This window comes from Bison bison, unplaced genomic scaffold (genome assembly GCF_000754665.1).
Source record: "Bison bison bison isolate TAMUID 2011002044 unplaced genomic scaffold, Bison_UMD1.0 scf7180017864291, whole genome shotgun sequence".
Classification (NCBI taxonomy): Eukaryota; Metazoa; Chordata; class Mammalia; order Artiodactyla; family Bovidae; genus Bison; species Bison bison.
In genome coordinates, this window is record NW_011494863.1 from 11,669,363 (window position 1) to 11,691,046 (window position 21,684).

Consider the following 21,684-nt stretch of genomic DNA (forward strand, 5'->3'; position numbering starts at 1 on the left):
TTGCTCTCTTCATTTTCTCGATAGACACATGAAGTTAAGAACAGCTGATTCAGGACTTCCATGTTGGTCCAGTGGTTAAGAATCCACCTGCCAATGCAGGAGGCATGAATTCAATCCCTGTTTTGGGAAGATCCCACATGCCATGGAGCAACTAAGCCCGTGTGCCAACAGCTACTGAGCCCATGCTCTAGATCCCATATACCACAACTACTGAAGCCCTAGAGTGCCCTAGAGCCCATGATCCGCAAGAAGAGAAGCCATTGCCACAATGAGAAGCCCAAGCACTACAACTAAAGAAAGGCGGCGAGTAGCAATGATGACCTAGTGCAGAAGACCAAGTAAATAAATAAATGAACATCCAAATAAAAATTTTAAATATATGTTAAAAGAAAAAAAAAGAATAGCTGATTCAAATATTCCCCAGCCTAACTCACTCTCTCCCTGCCAATCTCCTCTCCACAACTACAACACCCTCACATCCAGTTTTGTTCTCCACAAATCCATCCTCTATGTGTTGGTCATAGCAATCTTTTTTTTTTTTGGCTGTGCTGGGTCTTAGTTGTAGCACGAAGGATCGTCAATCTTCATTGAGGCATGTGGACTGTTTAGTTATAGCATGAGAAGTCTTAGTTGTGGCATGTGGGTTCTAGTTCTCTGACCAGGAATCAAACCCAGGCCCCCTGCATTGGGAGTACAGAGTCTTATCCACTGGACCACCAGGGAAGTCCCCACTGCAATCTTTAAAAAACACACACCCAAGTCACCCTCCTGCATAGAGTCAGACAGAGACTGGCTATTGCCCTTGGAGCAAAGTGCAAACTCTGACCAGGGGGAGCGGGTGTTGCAGGCCCTGTTAACTTGTCCATCCTTCTGTGTCCACACTGGTTCCCTCAACCCTCCAACTCAACAGTCCAGCAGCACAGACCGCGTTTTATGTTTGGGTTTCCTGGCCTGTACCGGAGTGGTTTCTCCTGTCTATATTTATGCAGTGCCCTCTGCCTGGGATGCCAGCCCTCTCCTCTGCACCTAGAAACTCCTATTCTGTCTTTAAGCCTCAGCTTAGATATCCCCTTGGGGTTAGGGGCCCCTTCTTTCTCCCATAGGCTGTGCCTGCCCCAGACAATGTGCAGAAGACACTGAACCATAGTTGCTTGATTACCAGCCTCTCTCTTTCCTGCGAGCTTTGAGGGCAGCTGCCACATCTTATATATCCCGCAGTCCTAGCCTAAGCGCTTGTCGAAGGTATGGCGCTCAATAACTATTCAATGAATGAATGAACGATGACAAATAGCATCGGTTCATGTGTTCTAAAAAGATTTGTGAAATGATTAAATGAGTGGGTAAGTGGAAGTTCGAGTCTAGAGAGAGCTGAATAGGATGTTCAGAGATGAGTAAAACCCGATCGCAGCTGTCACGCAGCTAAGAGGAAGACAAATACCTTCAAGGAGCGAGTCTGAAGGATTTAAGAGGGAGGCGTTCTAATCTTAGGCGGCCCAGGGGGTGTTTCCGGATCCGACTCCCGCCCTCCCCGCCAATAGGCGGTCTCAATGCCTCCCAGGCCTCCTCCCTTTTCACCCGCCGAGGCGGGGCCGGCCACCTTTGGAGATAAGACTACGCTTCCCGGCGTGCCGCGCGGCGAGCGGAGGAGGAGCCGGAAGTGGGGGGTGCGAGGTCTAAGGGCACAAGGGAAGTGGCGGGCGGGGACTGAGGGGGGCGTGCAGGTGAACGGACAGGCCGGGGGTCGCGGGCATGGCTGAGGCCAGGAAGCGGCGAGAGCTCCTTCCCCTGATCTACCAGCATCTGCTGCAGGCGGGCTATGTGCGTGCGGCGCGGGAAGTGAAGGAGCAGAGCGGCCAGGTAAGCGTGCGCGGGCCGTGTCTAAGGGCCGCGTGCAAGATCTATGGAGAGGCGGGCCGCGCCTCTTCCTCTGGCGGCCTGCGGGCGCGCAGATACCGGATCCCACTGTGCTCTGGGACGCGGCCCGGGGTGCCGAAGGGGCCGCAACCTCTGCCCCGCACCTCTGTGGCTCCCAGTTCCTTTGGGCCTCAGTTTCCTTATCTGTGGAGTGGGCGGGCCGGGGCGTGAGACCGGACGCTCTGGGCTTTATAATTCCCGCGCCCCGTCCCTCCACCCCCTTCCGGGAGCGACAATTTAAAGTTTCGAAGTGTCGGGCCACGTGGCTCGGCGCGGCCCCCTAGGGCGAAAAGGTAGCTGCGAGTCGGAGGAGAGGACCGCTACCAGCCCTGAAAGGAGCGAAAGAGCGCCCCGAGAAGGGCCTGAAGCTACTAAACTGAGCTGGAGCGCAAGCCCGTAGCAGCTTTTCTGTACTGATTGGGAGTTGAACTCGTGGTGTAGTCATTCTTACCTCATCCATTCCTCGAGCAGCTGTTAATCTGGCAGTGGGGGTGCTGGTGATAGAATAGTGAGGAGGGTCCCTGGCTCACTAATTAGAGTTTACAGGCTAAATCTGTTAGGGGAGATGGACATAAATCAAAGGACCGCAAAAGTACCTGTGCACTCAACACTGCATCAACTGCCAAGAATGAGAAGCATAGGGTGCTAAGACAGGAATGGCAGATTGCCTTAGTCGGGGATATCCAGAACTGCTTTCCTGAGGAAGTGAATGCTGCTTTGAGATCTGAGAGAAGGAAGTGGATGTTCCAAGTAGGAATGCAAAGTGTTGCATATGTACTGGCCGCCAGAAAGTTTCTTATGACTGAAGTGTGGAGTTCAAGGCTGACAGAGATCTCTGGGGAGACAGCGGCAGGAAGGGGGCTTCCTTTGGTTTTGGTAAAGTAGTGGTAAGCCACTGGAAGGTGTTAAGTTGGTGTGGTGGCTGTGGACTTGATTAGTTGGTGTCTCTCTGGCAGGCTCTGGCCATGATACTTGCTCTCAGGACCTCTGGGAGAGACTAAAGGATGACAAATAAGACATCATCTCTGCTTTTCCCAATCTTTGGACCTCGGTAGCTTTTCTTCAGTTATATCACTTAACAGCTACAGGCAACAAAAGGGAGTACCTATCTTCTTTGGGGCATTTGCCTAGATGAAAGAATCCTGCCCTTATGAAGCATATATTCCAGCAGGAACAGACAAATGACTGAATTTTTTTTTTTAAGTTAATGATACAGTGTGTGGGGTGATGGTAGGTGCTAGTTGTAAAAATAAGGCAGGTAGAAGGGATAAGGAATGTCAGAGTTAAATTATCTATTAGGGTGGTCATGAAACCCGAATGAGAAGGTGACTTTGGGCGAGGACCTGAAGAAAGTGAAGGAGTGAGCCATATAGTTGGCGGGAGAGAGCATTCAGACAGAAAGAACAGCCACGCCCGATGGGGGCGGAGTCCCCTGACAGATTTGAGGGCCAGTGTGCCTGGGGCCAAGGAAAGTGAAACTGACACTTTCAGTCACTGTCAGTTACAGTCTGAATGTTACTGGCTGCTGTGCTGTGCAGTTACTATTGTAGATTGTCTCCTTCAGGCCTGAGAGCAGCATCTTAGATGGATACTACTGTTATCCCCATATAAAGAAAGAACCTGCAAGTTTAAAGAGCTGAAGACAGTAGACTATCCAGTTAACAAGTTCTCTTTGCCTGACCCCAGATGCACCCTCCTGGCCACTCTGCCTAAATCCCTGGCCCTGCATTACTCACTCAGCCTCTTTGGGGCACTTGACGTCCCAGGTTCTTGACATTTGCAGAGAGAATAGATTTCTGATCTTGGCTCCAAAGGGCTTTGTTCTACCAAAGGATTGGCACCATTTGGTTCCAGTCTCTGCCCAGTGGGTCAGCAGACAGCGTGGGTGTCTAGTCTGTGGTTCATACTGCCTGGGGAGATTGACCAGCCTGACTTTTGAAAGGTCAGGGGTGGAAAAAGCCCTGTCTTGTGGCACCTAAGCCTGGAGAGTGACAGGGAGGCTGGGGGCTAGATAAATGCTAGCCTGGAATATTCCCACTTTACTCTGTCAAAGGTACTTCTCACCAGAATATTGTCTTAAAAGGTTTTAGTTGGAAGTACTTGCCCTGCATGTCTCTGAAAGGTTCGGGTGGTCCTGGCAGAGCCGAGCAGACATATTGCCCAGAGCAGAAAGACCCCCTTCTCAGCCATCTTTCTGTGGATCATGATGTCATGAGAGTGGGGCCCAAGGAGGAACCTTGCTGTACTCAGGAGGGTTAATTGCTGCTTTCTCTTTGCTTCTCTGCAGAAAATTTTCCTGAGTCAGCCTGTAACCCTTCTGGACATCTATACACACTGGCAACAGTAAGTCTAATGGGGCTGAGGGAGTGCAGGAGGGATACCCCAAGCTCTCAGCATGAAATCAGCTACTAATCTGGTCTAAGATCTGTCCCCATAACCCACTGTAGATACTATTATCACCTCTAGGAAGCTACGCCACAGATACGGGTGTCTCTCTGGTAGTAGAGAGGACACTGAGAGCTGTGAGCAGTGTCTCTGCAGGACAAGAGCTTCTCGGCAGCTTGTTATTCATTCAGTCAACGCTCATTTATTGAGTAACTACTGAATGCCAGGCTCTCAGTACAGAGATATTGTTGTGAGTGAGACATGCATGGTGGCTCCTTTCCTGGAGCTAACATTGGAATCGGGGAGGTAAGCATACCACGGAGAATGAGACAAATGAGTATAAAATTACAGTGGTGGTGAGGATTATGAAAAAGAGGTGCCTGGGGCCAAAACTGCCTGAATAGGTTAGCCTCACCTCATTAGGTGTTTAGGGGTGGCTTCCTTGAGGTAACCTTTGAGTTGAAACCTGCAAGGAATGGGGAAGTGAACTCAGCAATAGGTGTGGAAAGGCTGATGGAGTGTAGCTGGCAGAGGGAGCTGCTGGTCTGAGGCCTGTAACTGCAGTGCAGTGCAGACAAGACTGGACGATCATCAGGGACCACCCCATGACAGGCCTGATCACCCATGAGGAGAAGTTGTGTCTTTGCCCCAAGAGCCCTGGGAGCCAGGGAAGGGTGAAGTGGAGAGTAGTGAGATCACTGGCTCGACTGGGTAGGCTGTGGATATCGGCCTCCAGACAAGAGCTGATGGGGCTTGAGGCAGGAATAACATAGAAGGGAAACAGTTTGCAGCAATACTAGAGAATGAGATGAGGGTCTGCAGATGGTTTGGAGAAGCAGTGTAGTCAACTCCCAGGTGTCTCACTTGTACGCTTGAATGGAAGGAACCCAACATGGAGGGAAAGATTTCAAAGACGTGTTGAATGTGAAGTGCCTGTGAAACATGCAAAACAAGGAGGGGGTATAATCCAAGGACTATCAACAGAGGAATGGTTTGAAAATGAAGGAGGGGATAATTGTTCCCTCAGTGAACTGGCCTGACCACAGCCAACTACGGGAGTGAAGGACCTGCAGTTGTGGCCCATGAGGAATGATAGTGAATACGCAACTGTCTGGGTGGAAAAGAGATGGCAGAGGGGCAGTGGAGGGACCACCATCTGCACATGTTAGGAGACAAAGGGAGTGGGGTGTTCCCTGGGGCCTGAGAGACTGAAGTGGGACCCATGTGAACCTGCTTTAGGAAGACAAGTGTCAGCTTCTGAATAAAAGCAGTGGGTCATCAAAGCTGTTCAAAACTCAGGTGGGCTACAGTAGAGTGGTGAGATCCCTGTCATCAGAGGTGTGTAAGCAAAAGCGGACATGGTAGAGAAGAGATCCCAGCTTCCAGTAGAGAGCTAAGGTCTTTGCAAGCCCTGTCAGTCCTCAGTTCTTGGCTCTCCTCTGCTGCTAAGGCAAGCACAGGGTACACCCCCTACTTCCTCTTCCATGTGCCCAGGTGTCTGACTATTTGTGCAGCACTTCCTGCCCCGGAGAACTGCTTCACTGAGCCATGCCACATGCCCTCCCCTACCACCAGCCCCTTCTCTGGATGAGGGGTACTGACTTGGACAAGGACCTCACACCCACGAGAGCCAGCCTAACCTGGTGGTTCAAACCCAGCTTGTGTGACCTTGGACAAACTTGATCTCCCCAAGTCTGTCTCCTTCAGTAAAATAAGATAATAATAGGAAATAAAGTGCTAAACCTGGCCAATGGAGGCATTAGCTCTCTACTCGCCTCTGTTTAGTGAGCGCCTACTCTGGGACAGAACTGTTCTCGATGTCGTTGGAAACAAACTGGAAGAAAAAAATCTCTGCACCTGTGAAAGTTACATTCTACGGGGAGAAGAGAGGCAGAGTGAACCTACACATGTGATAAATGAAATATGTTTTTGCAGAAGATTTCCCAACAAGTGGCCTTCCTGGGAACAAGGGAGCCAGGTAGCACATCCCAAACTGTGGCAGAGCGACATCTGTCCCACATGGAGAGTGTGGCACACAGACAGTGACCCCCTCAGGCAGGAGGCTGGGCTCAGAGGAAGTGATGCTTGAAAATTCTGGGTGCTTATCCTTCCCAGAAGCCTCAGACTGTGACTCTGGGCAGGTCACTTAGCCGTGAGACTTAGGCTAGGTACTCTAGGTACTGTAGTGAGCTGGAAAAGGTTCTGCCAGCCCTCCCCTCCCTGGGCATGCAGTGGGGGCATCAAGTAGGAAGTAAGTAAAATAACAGGAGAGAGAAAAGTGCTCTGAAGAAAATGAAACAGGGCAGAGAATATCTTAGAGGACAGTGGTGACCGGGGAGGGCCTCTCCGAGAAGGCTGTACTGCAGTTGAGGCCTGAGGGACAACAGAGACCTGGGCAGTCTTCCAAGAGGAGGTGGCTGGGGTGCCACAAGTCCTGAAGGAAGGAGGAGCCTGGATGGTTCTGTGAAGTGTATACAGTGCCGGCACTTAGAGCTCTGTGACTCTTAGCTGCTGTTAGAAAATACTGTCCACCCTTCCTGAGTGTTTGGAGATGGATAAACTATAAAAATACAATGAAATGAGTGAAGATGCACAACACGAAATTGTTTCTGCACTCTGTTTCATCACTGTTTAAAGTCTCTTTATACACTTTCCCTTTGGGGTCAGGGAGGATGTGGGAGGTCTTCCTTTTCAACTCTCCTAGGGTTGTTCTTGCCCCCTGGTTGAGCTTGCCAGTCACCCTTGTCCTGCAGAACTTCGGAGATTGGCCGGAAACGGAAGGCAGAGGAAGATGCGGCCTTGCAGGCCAAGAGGAGCCGTGTGTCAGACCCCATCAGCAGCTCAGAGAGCTCAGAAGAGGAGGAGGAAGAGGAGGAGGCAGAAGCCAAAACCACCAAACCCAGTAAGAGCCCTGGGTGCTGAGAGGGCCCCGTCTCCGCGCTGGGGGCTCGGTACAGTACCCTGCACCTCTCGGGGACAGGCTGTTGTATATTGGATTGTTCCAAGGGAGAGTCCACCTCCAGCTTCACCTCCGTGAGCCCTCGGAGGACCAGGTCCTTTTAAAGGGAAGGTTGTAAGAGCCCCACATACCTATTTCAGTCTGATTTGAGCCCTTCCTCTGGGCCAGACATTGTGTCCCAGGTGCTAGGAATCCAGTGGTGAACAAAAACATGAACGGGCTCTTAGAGTCTAGAGGCATGTCGAGTCGCCTCTCCAGTCCAGTCCAGGAACTGCATTTGTTTAAGCCTTCGAGATAATTCTGGTAAAACCAGAAAAGCAGCCCACATTTTCAGAAGAGCTGCTAGAGAGATTTCAGAGCCGACAGCCAGCGGGCCCCTCTCCTGTGTGCTCGGGCTGTTTCAGCAGTTGCCCGTCTGAAGTGAGCAGGTCTAGCACCTGCACGCTGTCCCAGGCACTCCGGTTCCGGTGCATTGGCAGGGGTCCCCCGTGAGGCCGTCACAGCCCCTCCTCCCCCCATTCTCCGGGTAGTTTGTGCTTTAACCAACAGTGGTCACAGCTCCACAGAAGAATTACCGTTCTTCTTTGCAGTATTGGTTTTTACTTACATAGAAGGTAACTTCTTAATTTTTAAATATATTTTCTAATTGTAAAAGAAATACAGGCTTCATTATATTCATTATAGAATATGTGAAAATGACTTTTGAGAGAGGTAGGGGAAAATTACCCATATTCTTGGCCATGTATAATTTGGCAAATTATTCTTCCATTTATTTTTCCTGAGCATGTTTTTTCAAATATTGGCGATCATACTGAATATGTATTTTATACTTTGCTTAATCTTTGAAAATTATAATGCAAAACAAGTTCGCTGTGAACTCTACAAAAACATACAGAAGAGAAGTGGGAGGTTTCCTGTTCCCCTTGCCTGCTCCCTTTCCTCTCCCTAAATGCATCTCCTGGAAAATAGCCTGATGATGCTGACGACGCTCCCCTTTGCATCTGCACTCAGATAGACATCCGTACAGGCCTACATCCATACCTACAAACTACTTGAAACAAAAGCTGTAAAACTGCCTACTGACTGGTTACTCAATATTAATGAATTTTTTAAGCTGTAATAATGGAATTACAATGATACTTTTTAAGAGTCCTCATTGAGAGAAACCTGCTGAAATATTGTTGGGCAACATGATACAATGTCTGGTGTATTCTTCAGAATAATACTCACTGGGGATGGAGGAATGAGGGGTGCAGTTGAAATAAGATTGGCTACAAGTTGATAATGGTTGGGGCTGGGTGGCTTAGTCCTCTTCCTCGGTACTTATGAATGGGCCTAAGATGTTCCATAATTAAAAATCAACAAAGGGCTTCCCTGGTGGCTCAGTGGTAGAGACTGTCTGCCAGTGCAAAAAGCATCGGTTCAGTCCCTGGGCCAGGAAGATGCCACATGCCACGGAGCAGCTAAGCTCGTGCACCACGACTATTGAACCTGTGCTCTAGAGCGTGTGCTTTGCAACAAGAGAAGCCCCCACAATGGGAAGCCCACACACCACAACTGGAGAGTAGCCCTGCTCTCTGCAGCTAGAGAAAAGCAACAAAGACCCAGCTCAGCCAATAAATTGGAAAAAAAAATGAAGAGATGGAATTAAATGTCAGGAAAAGAATTAGATCATGTCATTCCTCTCAACAGCATCGTATTTTTAACCTAATCAACACTTGTTTTCTCTTGGCTTTATTTATTCACTTGTCTTTGGTCTTCCTTGCTGTGCTCGAGGTTTTCTCTAGTTGCGGTGAGGGGGTGGCTACTCTTGTTTGGTTGCACAGGTTTCTCGCTGCAGAGCACAGGCTGTAGGGCATGGGCTCAGTAGTTGTGGTGCATAAGCCTAGGTGCTCTGTGGCATGTGGAATCGTCTCGGACCAGGGACTGAACCTGTGTCCCCAGCATCGGCAAGCGAATTCTTAATCACTGGACCACCAGGGAAGCCCCCAACAGCATCTTCTTTATTTCACAGCATACATTAGAAATCTTTCCCTAACCTGAGCTCAAAGGAGACAGTATCCTGGTATCAAGGCAACAAGGATCTGGAAACCGACATCTAACAAGATTCCAGTCATGTAGTTCAGCTCCCCACCCACTGGGAAATGGTTTAAATTCGAGCAGCTTTCTCTGTGGACCTGGGGCTGCATGACCTGCCCCTGTCTTGCTAAGTGGCGTTCGGGGCTGCAGTGTGGCAGGTAGCCTGTGGGAATGGCATCCCTGGAGCTGTTCGGGCCTCCAGGGTAGTATGCAGTAGGTCTGGGAGCCAATCCCTTTTCCTCTGGGGCCTCAGTATCTCGAGCCTCCAGGGAGTTGGGACCCCATTGGGGATGCAGTCAGCTGACTTTCATGTCGCCACTCTCCTCTCTTGCTCCTGGGGGATGTGGTTGAGCACCACTGAGCCCTTCCTCAGTCCAGGCTCAGCCTCAAATCTCACGCCAACACCAGGCAGCCATACAAATTGAATTGTTATGTGAGCTGAAACCTTTCTTCTTCCCTGAGAAAAGGCTGGTCTGGCTCACCCAACGGGTATTTGTGTCTTGCAGCCCCGAGATTAGCAGCTACCAACTCCTCAGTCACAGGGACAGTTTCGTCTTCAAATGTGAAAGAAAAAGCCAAGGTGAGTGGGACCATCTTCCAGGCTGTCACCCATGGGAGGTGAGGTGCCCTGTAGGACACGTTCCCTGGCATCAGTGAAGAATTGGGTTGTGGGTAGTTGCCCAGCTTGGATTCAGATCTCAGTCACCAGCTGTGTGATCAGGGTGTGTCCCATGCACCTCTCCAGGCCTCAGGTTTTTGTCTGTAAGATGGTGATGGTGCCCACTGCTGTGAGCTGTTGGGCACCTTACATACCTGGGGTACACGGCTCCTTTCCTCCTTCGGTCCTGCATTCAGCTCTTCATTCAGCGAGTCATTACCAATACAGTTATGTTCCAGGTACTACGTGAGGCAGTGGAGACACCATAGCAAATAAGACACTTGTGGCTTTGAAAACTCGAGAAACATTTTCTAGACTGGAAACTACTTGGAAGGCAGAATATCATTTTCTGGTCATCCTCAAAGTAGTGTCTCAGACATGTAAAGGACTGTGTCCCTGATACTGACTGGAGCATTAGCAAAAAAATACGTAGAAATAATCACGAGGCCATGATAACATCCACAATAAATTGCTACTTAACCGCTTAGCAAAACTGCTGTGTCCTAAGAACTGTAATTCAGTTCACACCTCTGCGAGGGGAGGTACCATTTTCAGCGCCCCCCTTGACTGGCCACAGGTTGGTGATGAAGCCATAACTTCAAAGATGAAGAAACAGAGGTTCAGGGAGGTCATGTGCCCAAGCTCAAGGGTCTGGGAAGTGGCAGAGGTGGGAGCCAATGTGGTCTGTGCTCTTATCCACCTGACCATACCCAGTGGCTGTCACTCCTGTTCTCTGTAGGCAAAGACCATGAAAGCCAGCAAGACGGTGAACTCCACGACACACCCTGCCCCGGGAAAGGCAGTGGCCCACCTCCTCACTGGGAAGTCACCCCAGAAGACATCGGGGCCCTCGGCAAATGCTGTCTTGGTGTCAGAAACCGAGGAGGAGGGCAGCATGTCAGGCCTCAGAACTGCCACCACGCCTGGTGAGGAGCTCCAACCTCTAGGGCCAGGCCCGAGGGCGGGCTGGGGAGGCAGACCTGGGCACTGCTTTGTCAGGCCCCCGGGACATTCTGGAATTCAGGCGGTTGTTTCCATGACATCGAGGACCCCTGCCTCAGGCCACTTTCCCCTCCCCTGGGTGAGAGAGAATCTGCTGCAGGGACACCTCAGGCTTTGCTGAGGGAGTGTGAGCAGCCAGGGTGGGGTTGGAGCGTTTTCTGGTTTATTGCTCTCAGGTAGGGACCAGCGCCTTCCACAGAGGCTTAGACACTAAGCTGAGAGGCCTGGGTTTGCCTCTGCATCGCATGTAAAATAGGCATTTGCCCTGCCTGCTGCCCTGTGATGGGGGAAGGTTTTCTAAGCCCCCAGGTGCTGGCGCTTGTGTGTCAGGACCTATTGTTACACCTCTTACCAGCCCCTCAGCTGTGCAAGAGCAGAGTGGGGGGAGTGTGGTATGCGTCTCAGCTGTTTGTCTTCCATGGGGGGAGGGAGCAGTACTCATACCTGTCCCTGAGTAATTGGCATGGAGGGTGCCAACGAGAGGCAGGCAGGTCTATAAAGGGTTGGCCCTCAGTCCCCTCCTTGTTTATCCCTCAGGAATGGCATCTGCCGACCAGGCTGACAGCTCCAGTGAGGATACCACCAGCTCGAGTGATGAGACGGACTTGGAGGTAATTACCACCCACCTTCAGAGTGGCCTTCTGCAAACCTCTAACCCTCCTGGGGCCTGGCCAGAGGCCTCACCTCCCAGTGGTACCAGTGTCACCTCTCCCCATTCAGTGGGTGTTTTGGGGTGACCAGGAGCTGGAAGGCTGAGCCTGGGCAGGTTGGGAGCCAGATTTTCACTGTGCTCTGGGCAGGAAGAGGGCCTGGAGTTGGTGGGGAGAGACACCATCCTACCTGTGAGGTGGGGGCAGACTTTCTGGGAGAGGCGGCACGGGACCAGGGCCTGACGCACAGGGGGCTCCACCGGGTGGGCATGTCGGGGCATGAGTGTTTGAGCAGGAAAAGCTGCACGAGCAAAGGCCATGGGCTCAGGAGTGTGGCTGTCTGGGGTCAGGCTGCTGAGGAGGTTCTGGGTCTCAGCACTGCCTGAGGAAGTCCGTGGCCTTGTCTCTTCTGTGAACCGTGGCCTGGAGTCCCTGCAGATTATTCCTTAGCATGCACCTTCCAAGTGGCAGGCAGGTTCCTGCTGCCGTGGGGGAGTGAAAGGGACCCTCAGAAATTTAACTGCAGTGGTGATGGTTGGTATGAACGGAGGATCCAGAAAGCCATGAGGGGCAGTAACAGGGGTGCGATGTGGGCAGAGGGACAGCATGGCAGGGATGGACACACAGCAGATTTGATGCTTTTCAGGAAAAGTGATCCACAGTTTCATGAATGAAGGGGAAAATGATGTAAGATGAAGTCCGAGGGAGGCAGGGGCCAGATCGGTGCCTGACCGTGAGGACCACTGAGAGAAGTTTGGGTTTTGTCCTGGGGGCTGTGGGAAGCCACTGCAGGGTTGCAGGCACACAGGTGAGATGGCCTGATTTATGGTTCCAAAACATCGCTGGTTGTGGCCTGGGTTGGAGGACGGTGCTTCATAAATGCAGTGAGATGGTTGAGAGGGCTGTTGGAGTAATGCTGGCAGGAGATGCTGAAAGCTAGCACCAGGGCACCCAGCAGAGAGATGGGGAGAGAGAACGATAGGATTTGGGGATCAAATTGACCTGGCACCCATGGCGCTTCCTACCTTCCCTTTCCACCTCAGCTAGTAACCCCTGAAGATGCAGCCCTAACTGTGGGCTGCTTCTCACATTCCATCCCACCTTTGGGCCCTAGCTACAGCCAGCTATAAAGGTACCCTGGGCTTCCATCTCCAGGCTCTGTCAAGGGAAGGGGCACACTCCTGGCCCTGGAAGCCAGCAGCCAAACACACAGCTTCAGTGGACCAGAGCCTAGAGAGGGAGGGAGGGTGCCCCAGGACTCTCAGCAGGCTGGTGCCAAGACTAGAGCTCAGGTCCTGGCCTCTTGGCCCTTGTGGTAGCCACCGTGATCAGACACTGTGTTAATATTTGGAGGGGTAGACAAGTATGAGCTGTCCTGCTTGCGAGAGGCTGCCCCTCCACTGAGCCCTGTGTGCCAGGTGGTAGAGGAGGTTTGTGGTTGAGCGCTCTGTCCCTTACTATCAGCGTTAGTGGTTTAACCTCTCTGAGCCTTTTGTCTTTTTCCAGAAAATGGGTGTAAAGGTGGTATCTTAGGGAGTTGTTTGAGAACGAGATGACATTAAGACAGAGCGTTACAGACTATGAAGCATCTTACACTCCTCTGTGCTAGACAGGGTTATTCTCTGATCCCATGCTCTTGTTCCAGGCGAAAGCCGCAGTAAAACCACTGCAGGTCAAAGCTTCAGCCACTGCAGTCAAGGAGTCTCCGAGAAAAAGTGCAGCCCCGACTCCAGGGAAGGCAGGGGTTGTGACACCCCAAGTCAAAGGCGGTGCTGTGACCCCAGCCAGCAGGGCCAAGAAGCCAGAAGAGGTCTCAGAGAGCAGTGAAGAGTCCGACGAGAGTGAGGAGGCCGTCCCTGTGGGGACACCCAGTCAGGTGAGGCACAGGGGAGGCCTGCTCCCGGTCCCGGGCGGCTGTGTAAAGAGCACGTCTGCTGCCGGAGGACACCGGCCCTGGGGTTTGAGGAGGGGGAGGCGGGGCTCTGGGAGGCGAAGGGCAAGGTCACCTGACTCTGCTTCAGCTGCTTCTGGAAATTGCCCTTCCTGCCCAAAGGGAAGAACCCCGCCCACCACCCCCTTCCCCTCAGTTCCCCTGTCTAGTAAACAGGCTGCTCTCTTTGTCCCGGCTGGTCCTGCTGGGAAGGAACTTGAGAAGTTTTAGTTACCTGGCCCTCTGGCTTCTCAGGCCAAATCATGGCTTGTTAGCAAACAGAAATCCAGCTCTATTCCATCTGCTGGACCTCCTTCTTGCATGGGTGGCCAGAGCTGCAGCTAGGCATGTCCTGAGGGAAAACCAGAGGCACTGGGAAACTGTTGGAATCAGAGAGCAGCAAGGATGAGGGGTCAGACTGGTGGTAAAAGGCCCTTAGAGCCCTGAGCCTGCCCAGGTGAGGAGCCTATCCACCCTGGCCATCACAGAAAACTAGTATAAGGAACTGGTATCTTATCTGGTACCCAGGGGATGAGGCATTGGTGGTCAGGTGAGATGGACAGAGGGTATGAGGGCCCCAGGAATGAGGAGATATGGCCATCTGGCTGGTCAGTCACACTGGCTGGAGTGTCAGTCAAAGCCGGGAGTGGGGAGAGAAGCAAGGGGTCTCATGAGTCTCACTAAGGGCTCAGGCTTTATTCTTAAGACATCACAAGAGAGTTTTCAGAAAGAAATGAACAAACCATGCTTTCTCTTTTACCAGGTGAAGGCCTTGGAGAAAACTGTCCCAATCAGAGTTGCTCCTAGTCCTGCCAAGGGGACCCCTGGGAAAGGGGCCACCCCAGCACCCCCTGGGAAGGCAGGGCCCTTAGGGAAGCCAGAGGAGGACTCGGAGAGCAGCAGCGAGGAGTCAGACAGCGAGGAGGAGACACAAGCTGTCAAGACCCCAGTGCAGGTGGGACCTGGAGAGAGGGCCCCAGAGCTGGCACCCACCCCAGGAAGTCTTCTGAGGGTTGATTCTCCCACTCCACGTGCACCAGCCACACACAGGGCCATGTGGAGTCTGTGGTCTTCGACCCCATCTGCTCTCCTGTTTCCTCGAGTCCACCATCTGGGCTCTCTCCCCTAATTCTGTTTCTCTCTCTCCAGGCAAAGCCCTCTGGGAAGATCCCCCAGGTTAAAGCTGCCTCCACACCAAAAATCCAGGTGTTTTTCCCTAAGAAAGGGTCCCCTCCAACATCCCCTGGCAAGGCAGGGCCTGCAGCCACCCAAGCCCAGCCCAGGAAGCAGGAGGAGGAGGAGAGCAGCAGCAGCAGCAGCAAGGAATCAGACAGCGAGGGCGAGGTGCCCACGGCCATGCGGCAGACTACAAGCCTGGCTCAGGTGAGGCTGGAGGATGCCCAGCCCAGCCCTGGGAGTCGCCTGCAGAGACCCTGTGGGCCTCTTGTCCTCTGTTCCAGAACCTCCGTTCGCCCTCCTCCCCTCCTGTCTTACCTCACACGTTCCCCGCTAAGCCTCCTGTCCTGTCCTCTGTCACTCCCAGGCAAAGCCCTTGGAGAAAAACTCTCAGGTCAGAGCTGCCTCAGCCACAGGTGCAGGACCCTCGGCAAAGGGCACGGTCCCAGCGCTCCCTCAGAAGGCAAGGTCTGTGGCCGCCCAGGATGGGAAGCAGGAGGACTCAGAGAGCAGCAGTGAGGAGGAGTCAGACAGCGAGGAGGAGATGCAGAAGGCAGGGACCTCAGCCCAGGTGAGTCCTCTGCCTGTGAGGTTTGTCTCTCCTGCTCAGTGCCGGAAGCCCCCTCCCCTTCCCCCACCTCCACTCCCTGGACCGGGTGACCCTCTCCATCTCTGTGTCTCACTGTAGGCACAGTCCTCTGGGAAAGCCCTCCAGATCAGACCTGCCTCCGGTCCCACCAAGAGGCCCCCTCAGAAGGCCGGGCCTGCAACCACCCAGGTCAAGGTTGAAAGGGCCGAGGAAGACTCGGAGAGCAGTGAGGAGGAATCAGACAGTGAGGATGAAGCTCCTGTAGCCAAGACTCCAGCCCAGGTAGGGTCTTGGGAGGGGCGGCTGCACAGCCTGACTCTTAACTGCCCCCGCCAACCAGTCAGCTCTACGAGGGGCTGTGGGGAAGGATGGCAGTGAGCTCCACCCTGAGCACATGGGGGCTCTGAGTCCAAGATCCTTCTCGAGCTTCTGAATTGTGTGTCCCCTCAGGCAAAATCAGCTGTGAAAACTTCTCAGATCAAGGCCTCCCCAAGGAAGGGCACCCCCATTACACCCGCATCTGCCAGGGTCCCCCCAGTGCAAGTCGGCACACCAGCCCCCCGGACAGCAGCAGCGGTGAGTACGCCCACCTGCGCGTCATCCCCAGCCATAGTCAGGCACACCCAGAAGCCAGGGGAGGACTCTTCAAGCAGCGAGGAGTCTGAGAGCGAGGAGGAGACAGCTCCTGCTGCAGCAGGGGGACAGGTGAGACCAAGTTCATTTGGCTGGGTCAGGGCTGGCCCTCATTGGTCCTTTGGCCCCTGTGATAGGCCTCTCTTCTGTGTCATTCCAGATGAAGTCTATAGGGAAGACCCTCCCAGTGAAAGCTGCCTCACCACCCACCAAGGGGCCCTCAGGAAAAGGGACCACCCCAGGGCCCCCTGGGAAGGCAGGACCTGCAGTGGCACAGGTCAAGGCTGAGGTGCAGGAAGACTCAGAGAGCAGTGAGGAGTCAGACAATGAGGAAGCGGCTGCAACTCCCGCACAGGTGAGGCCTGGGACAGGGCTGAGGATGGGCTAACCCGGGCTGCCTTTGCCCCTGGTATGCAGAAGCCTGAGCGGCACCCTCAGCTCAGCCTCATTCTGCACTTTCCACTCATCTCCTCTGCCTGTAAGAACTGCAGGGTTGAGCTCCAGGGTCTCCTTCATCGCCTTTTGAGCTCCCACTGAGATTTCTTTTTACACCAGCTCTGTTGAGTACTCCATCTGCCAGGTCCATCCTGTCTGGGGCTCCTTAGGCCCTGGCTGTCATAGTTCCCAGCCTAGATGGGGGACATGGATGTGTACACAGATTGTATCAGCATGTATGACAGGGTTGAGATGGAGGGTGTGTGCCTAGGCCCCAGAACATGGCAGATGATGGTATCTAGGGCCTTTTCAGGAGAGAAGATCTCTTGGATGAAGTGGCACCTAAACTGTGGGTGAAAGAGTTGGCCAGGTGACGTGGAGTTTTCCAGGCAGAGAAACCAGCCTGTGTGGAAGCCAGGAGAGTGCCTGGCTTTTTTGAGTTCCCCAAGCAGAGCATTCTGGTGGGCTCACTAGGGAAGACCATGTGAATGGCAAGTGGTGGGAAGTTTGGAGCTGGGCTGCCTGGGTTCAAGTCCTAGCTCCACGTCCTAGCAAGTGCTATAATCCATCAGGGCCTCTGTTTATTCTTCAGTAAATTGGAAATCGACCTGCACAGAGTTGAATTTGATGAGCTCTTACCTGTCACATCCAGCCAAGGGGCTTGCACACAGCAAGTTCTCATCCATTTCCCTCGAGGGAGCAGACTCAAGAGTTGTCTTCCAGACTGGGAAAGCGGGGAGAAGTGAAGATAGCTGACTCCCTGCTCACTCACCCACCCACCGTTTATTATTTTTAATTGTCTCTCTTTTTTTCACTAACCACTCAAATTAGTCATTTCTTGTTTCCCTGTACCAGAGTACACATTTCTGTGAATTTTTTTTGTCTTGCTGTCACTGTTATCTTGTGGGACCCAAGGTCCTGTAATTCCTTTACTGAAATTTTAAGCTATTCTTGGCCTTCCCAGAGTCTCAGCTCAATAGGCTCCTATTCTGTTTTTCCAAGCTACAGACACATTTGACTAGTGCCTTAAAAGTTTCAATGTGCTGATCACTTAAGCACGTCACTTAAGTCTTCGCATTTGAGCCTTCCACCTGTCCCATGAGACAGTGTTCATTTGCTTTGGTTTCTGGATAAGGAAATTAGAGTGTAGTGGAGTTGTTTGGTAATTTGATCCAGCCCCACCAGCCCCTGACTCCAAAGCCTTTCCCACTTCCTTCTACTAAGGTTTTGTTTGTTTTGTTTTTTTGGCCAAGATGCATTGTGGGGTCTTAGTTCCCCAACCAGGGATCAAACTCATGCCGTTGGAGTGGAAGCGCAGTGTCTTAACCACTGGCTCACTAGGGAAGTCCCCTTCTGCTACATCTTTACCGCAACTTTTCCAGCCACACAAATAGTCAGATTTTGGGGCATCGTATTCTCTTGGGTTGAAAAAAAGAGCAGCCAGTCCCTCTCCAGGGGCCTAGCCTTATAGCCTGGTGCTCTGTCAGACGAAACTGTCTTTCCTAACTTCAGGAGGTCTGACGAGCCTCTGCTAAAACAAGCAGGACTGATAAAAGGAGTCTTACTGGCCAACTTCTTTTCCTCACCTTCATCCAAGGGATGAGGGTAATAACTGCCTCTGTTGTGAGGTTATTATGAGGATTAAATGAGATAATACTTGTTTGGCATCTCCCTCAGTGCTGTACATATTAACTGGTTTCTAATCAGTGTTTTCAGCATTGCTGAGGTCAGAAATTGATCTGCTCAGAGATACCCAGCCAGCTGAAAGTAAACTGTCCACTGAGGAAGCTGAAGTTCAAAACAAACAAATTAACAGTCAGAGGATGGGTTCTGGAAAACCAAATGTCCCAGAAACTCAGAAAGGAGATGATTCGTAATTTAAATGCCATGAATAGAAAGATAGCCCTGGTGTGAGAAAGGCAGGGGAGAGATGTTCAGTGTTTGATGAATGGCCAAATAAGTGGTGTGGTGCCTTCTGGGCCTGAATTTGTGGTGTATATGATCTTATGTCCTGTGCCATTGTTATACTTGCTTATCAGTTCTAGTGACTTTTGTAGATTCCTTAGGATTTTCTATATACAGATCATGCCTTCAAATTAAGGACAGTTTTACTTTTTCCTTTCTAATTTAGGTAGCTTTTATTTCTTTTTGTTGCCTTATTGGCCTGGCTAGAACCTCCAGTAAAAGGTTGAATAGTAGTGGTGAGAGCAAACATCCTTGTCTCAATTTTAATCTTAAAAGTAAAACGTTCTGTTGTGTGATGTTAACTCTAAGTTTTTCATAGATGCTTCTGATCAGATTGAGGAAGTTTCCTTCTATTTCTAATCTGTTGAGAGTTCTTATCATGAATTGGAGTTAGATTTTTGTCAAGTGCTTTTTCTTTATGAAAGTGATTTTTTTTTTTTTTCTTTTGTTAATATGTATGACATTAGTTGTTTTGGGGGTATTAAATCAATCTTTCGTTCTTGGAATAAATCCATCTTGGTCAGAGTGCATTCTCCTTTTTATTTGTTGCTGAGTTTGGTTTGTGAATTATTTGTGAGGATTTTTGTGTCTTGTGTTCACAAAGAATATTGGTCTGTAGTTTCCTTGTGATATCTTTGCCTGGCTTTGGTATTGTGTGATCCTGCCTCATAAAACCTCTTTTCTCAGAGTTTGTGTTGCACTGGTATTATTTCTTTTCTTAACACAATTCAAATTTATAAGTAAAGCCATCTGGCCCTAGCCTTTTTGTGTATGTGGGTGAATATTTTTAATGACTCAGTCAGTTTCTCTAATTGATGTTGGTGTATTCGAATTAGTTTATATTTTGTACCTTTTAATACCCTGTGCACAGTTAATAATTTGTGCCATTCTAGAAACTTGTCCATTTTCATCTCAGTTGTATAGCTGATTAGCTTAAATTTGTTCATAATATTCCTCTATATCCTTTTAATATCCATAGGAATAATTTTTGGTAATTTGTGTCTTCTTTCCTATTACTTGGTCACTTTAACTAAAGAATTACAAATTTCATTCTTTTCAAAGGAATAACTTTTGGCTTCATTGATTTTTTTTTCCTCTTATTTTCCTGTTTTCTATTTCATTAATTTCCAGTGATCTTTATTATTTCTTCCCTTACTTTGAGTTGATATGCTCTTCCTTTTCTAGCCTTTTAAGATGGAATCTTAGATTTTTTTTTTAATTTTAGATTTTTCTTTCTAATTTAAACAATAAATTTCCCTCTGAGGACTGTATTAGCTTTGTCCCATGAATTTTAAAGTACTGTCTTTTTAATTTTATTCTTTGAGCCATGGATTATTAAGAAGTGGGTTGGGACTTCCCTGTTGGTCAAATGGCTGAGACTCTACACTCCCAATGCAGGGGGCTTGGGTTCAATCCCTGGTCAAGGAACTAGATCCTCCTTGCTGCAGCTGAGATGCAGTGCAGACAAGTAAATATCTTAAAAAAGAAGTGTGTTGAGGGACTTCCCTGGCAGTCCAGTGGTTAAAACTGTGTGCTTCCACTGCAGGGAGGCTGGTTCAATCCCAGGTTAAGGAACTAAGATCTCACATGTTATGCAACGTGGCCACACACCAGAAAAAAAAAAGGGTGGGCTAATTTCTAAATGTATGGAATTAATACAGATTTGTTTTTTGTTGATTTTTAGTTTAATTCTGTTGTGGCTATAGAATATATTTTGTGTGATTTCAATCCTTTTAAACTTACTGACTAGGGCAACTTAGACATGGTGTCTTTTGTTTTTGTAAGTCTATGTCAAAGACGTTACTCCCCTCTGATAATTTGAGTTCTGTGCTGATTAGCTCCTTTCTTCATCACACATAGGCTATGCTTTAGACTGGTTTCTTTGTTCAATTCATGAATGTTAATTTCACTTGGTCTTATATAAATGAGGGAAGCCAAGTTATGGGGCATATCTCTGCTCAGATGACATCTCTGAATGAGATGGGCCTTGAGATGCTGCCAGATCCCTCATCCTATTTCACATTAGCAAAGTTTCCTTTCACACTCTTATTAAGGATTTTGCTTTTTGTTGCTCTTGAGTTTCTGGTCTGTATTTGCTGGAGACACTGATAAACTTTTAGGGGATTCCTTGGACATCAGTTAAGGTTAGGTTAAGCTGAAGAAACCTCAGACAACAGTGGTTTTCCTTTTTGTTCTGCCATCCTGAGTACCTGGCTTCTACCTGATAGACTAAGATGGCTGCTTGAGCTCCAGCTATTGCCTCAGTATTCCAGGCAGCGGGAAGGAAGAAGACACATCTTCTACATGTGTAAGAAAGTCAAATGTATGCTTGACTTAGATTCATTAGCTAATCACGTGGCCACCTAGCTGAAAGGGAGCCTGGGAAACCTTTGTTCAGGGTAGTCTTATGCTTAGCTAACTCGAAGAAAAAGTGCTCACAACAGTAATGCGTGAGTGCTTATTGTGTGCCAGCACTGTGTTAAGCACTGTGATATCTCCCATTTCATCCTCACCCTTCCTCATTCCCATTTTACAGAGGAAGAAAGTGAAGTCCAGTGACATCAAATGGTTTGCCCAGGTTCATACAGGTGTTATTGGAGGAGTCAGAATCCAGACTCTGGCATCTGACTCCAGAATCGGCATTCTTGGCTAACTGCTTATGTCCTTTATGTAATTAATTCCCTTTTCTCCTTCCAGGTGAAGACTTCAGTGAAAACCCCTCAGACCAAAGCCAACTCTTCTGCCACCAGAGTGGCTTCAGCCAAAGCAGCAGCACCAGCTCCTGGAAGGGGGGGCCTTGCTGTTGCTCAAGCCAAAGTGGGGTCCCCAGCCAAGGCGAGTAGGACCAGAGCCAAAAGAGGTGCTGGGGTGGAATGGAGGGGAGGACCAAGCAATGGCCCTAGCCTAGACAAGGTCCTGCACAGGTGGGAGTGACCTCCCCAGAACTGTGCCCTGGGTGGGGTTTCACCTAAAGGGAACCGTGCTTTCCTCTTCCTTCCTCAGTACCATTCCCTCCTCCCGATTCAGGTAAAACCACCAGGGAGAACCCCCCAGAGTAGCGCCGTCTCTGGGAGGGGCCAGGTGTCTGTGCCGGCTGTGGGGAAGGCAGCAGCTGCAGCAGCCCAGGCCCAGCCGGGGCCTGTCAAGGGCTCACAGGAGGACTCGGAGAGCAGTGAGGAGGAGTCGGACAGTGAGGGAGAGGCACCTCCTCAGGTGAGGCCTCGGGGGGCGGAGAGCAGCCCCGTGCTTGTCCTCTGGACCAGGAGCCACCCACAGCACAGCTGCACGTGCCCCAGCCGTCTCCTAACC

At 50.5% G+C, this 21,684-nt stretch overlaps 1 protein-coding gene across 3 annotated transcripts in view; it reads left to right on the plus strand.

Moving 5' to 3' along the window:
* The first annotated feature begins 1,690 nt into the window (after positions 1-1,690).
* The window catches only part of TCOF1 (Treacher Collins-Franceschetti syndrome 1), a 40,105-nt gene continuing 20,111 nt past the window's right edge, over positions 1,691-21,684 (plus strand). For all 3 annotated transcript variants that reach the window (XR_826176.1, XM_010850567.1, XM_010850569.1), the window contains exons 1-15: positions 1,691-1,857; positions 4,202-4,257; positions 7,053-7,201; positions 9,844-9,917; positions 10,735-10,921; positions 11,535-11,608; positions 13,293-13,523; positions 14,341-14,532; positions 14,727-14,960; positions 15,121-15,324; positions 15,442-15,624; positions 15,793-16,047; positions 16,136-16,330; positions 21,073-21,210; positions 21,403-21,588. Coding sequence is in view for 2 of the 3 variants with exons in the window: in XM_010850567.1 (XP_010848869.1) it covers positions 1,750-1,857; positions 4,202-4,257; positions 7,053-7,201; positions 9,844-9,917; positions 10,735-10,921; positions 11,535-11,608; positions 13,293-13,523; positions 14,341-14,532; positions 14,727-14,960; positions 15,121-15,324; positions 15,442-15,624; positions 15,793-16,047; positions 16,136-16,330; positions 21,073-21,210; positions 21,403-21,588 (2,466 nt within the window). In the remaining variant the exon portion in view is untranslated. The remainder of the gene's footprint in view (positions 1,858-4,201; positions 4,258-7,052; positions 7,202-9,843; positions 9,918-10,734; positions 10,922-11,534; positions 11,609-13,292; positions 13,524-14,340; positions 14,533-14,726; positions 14,961-15,120; positions 15,325-15,441; positions 15,625-15,792; positions 16,048-16,135; positions 16,331-21,072; positions 21,211-21,402; positions 21,589-21,684) is intronic.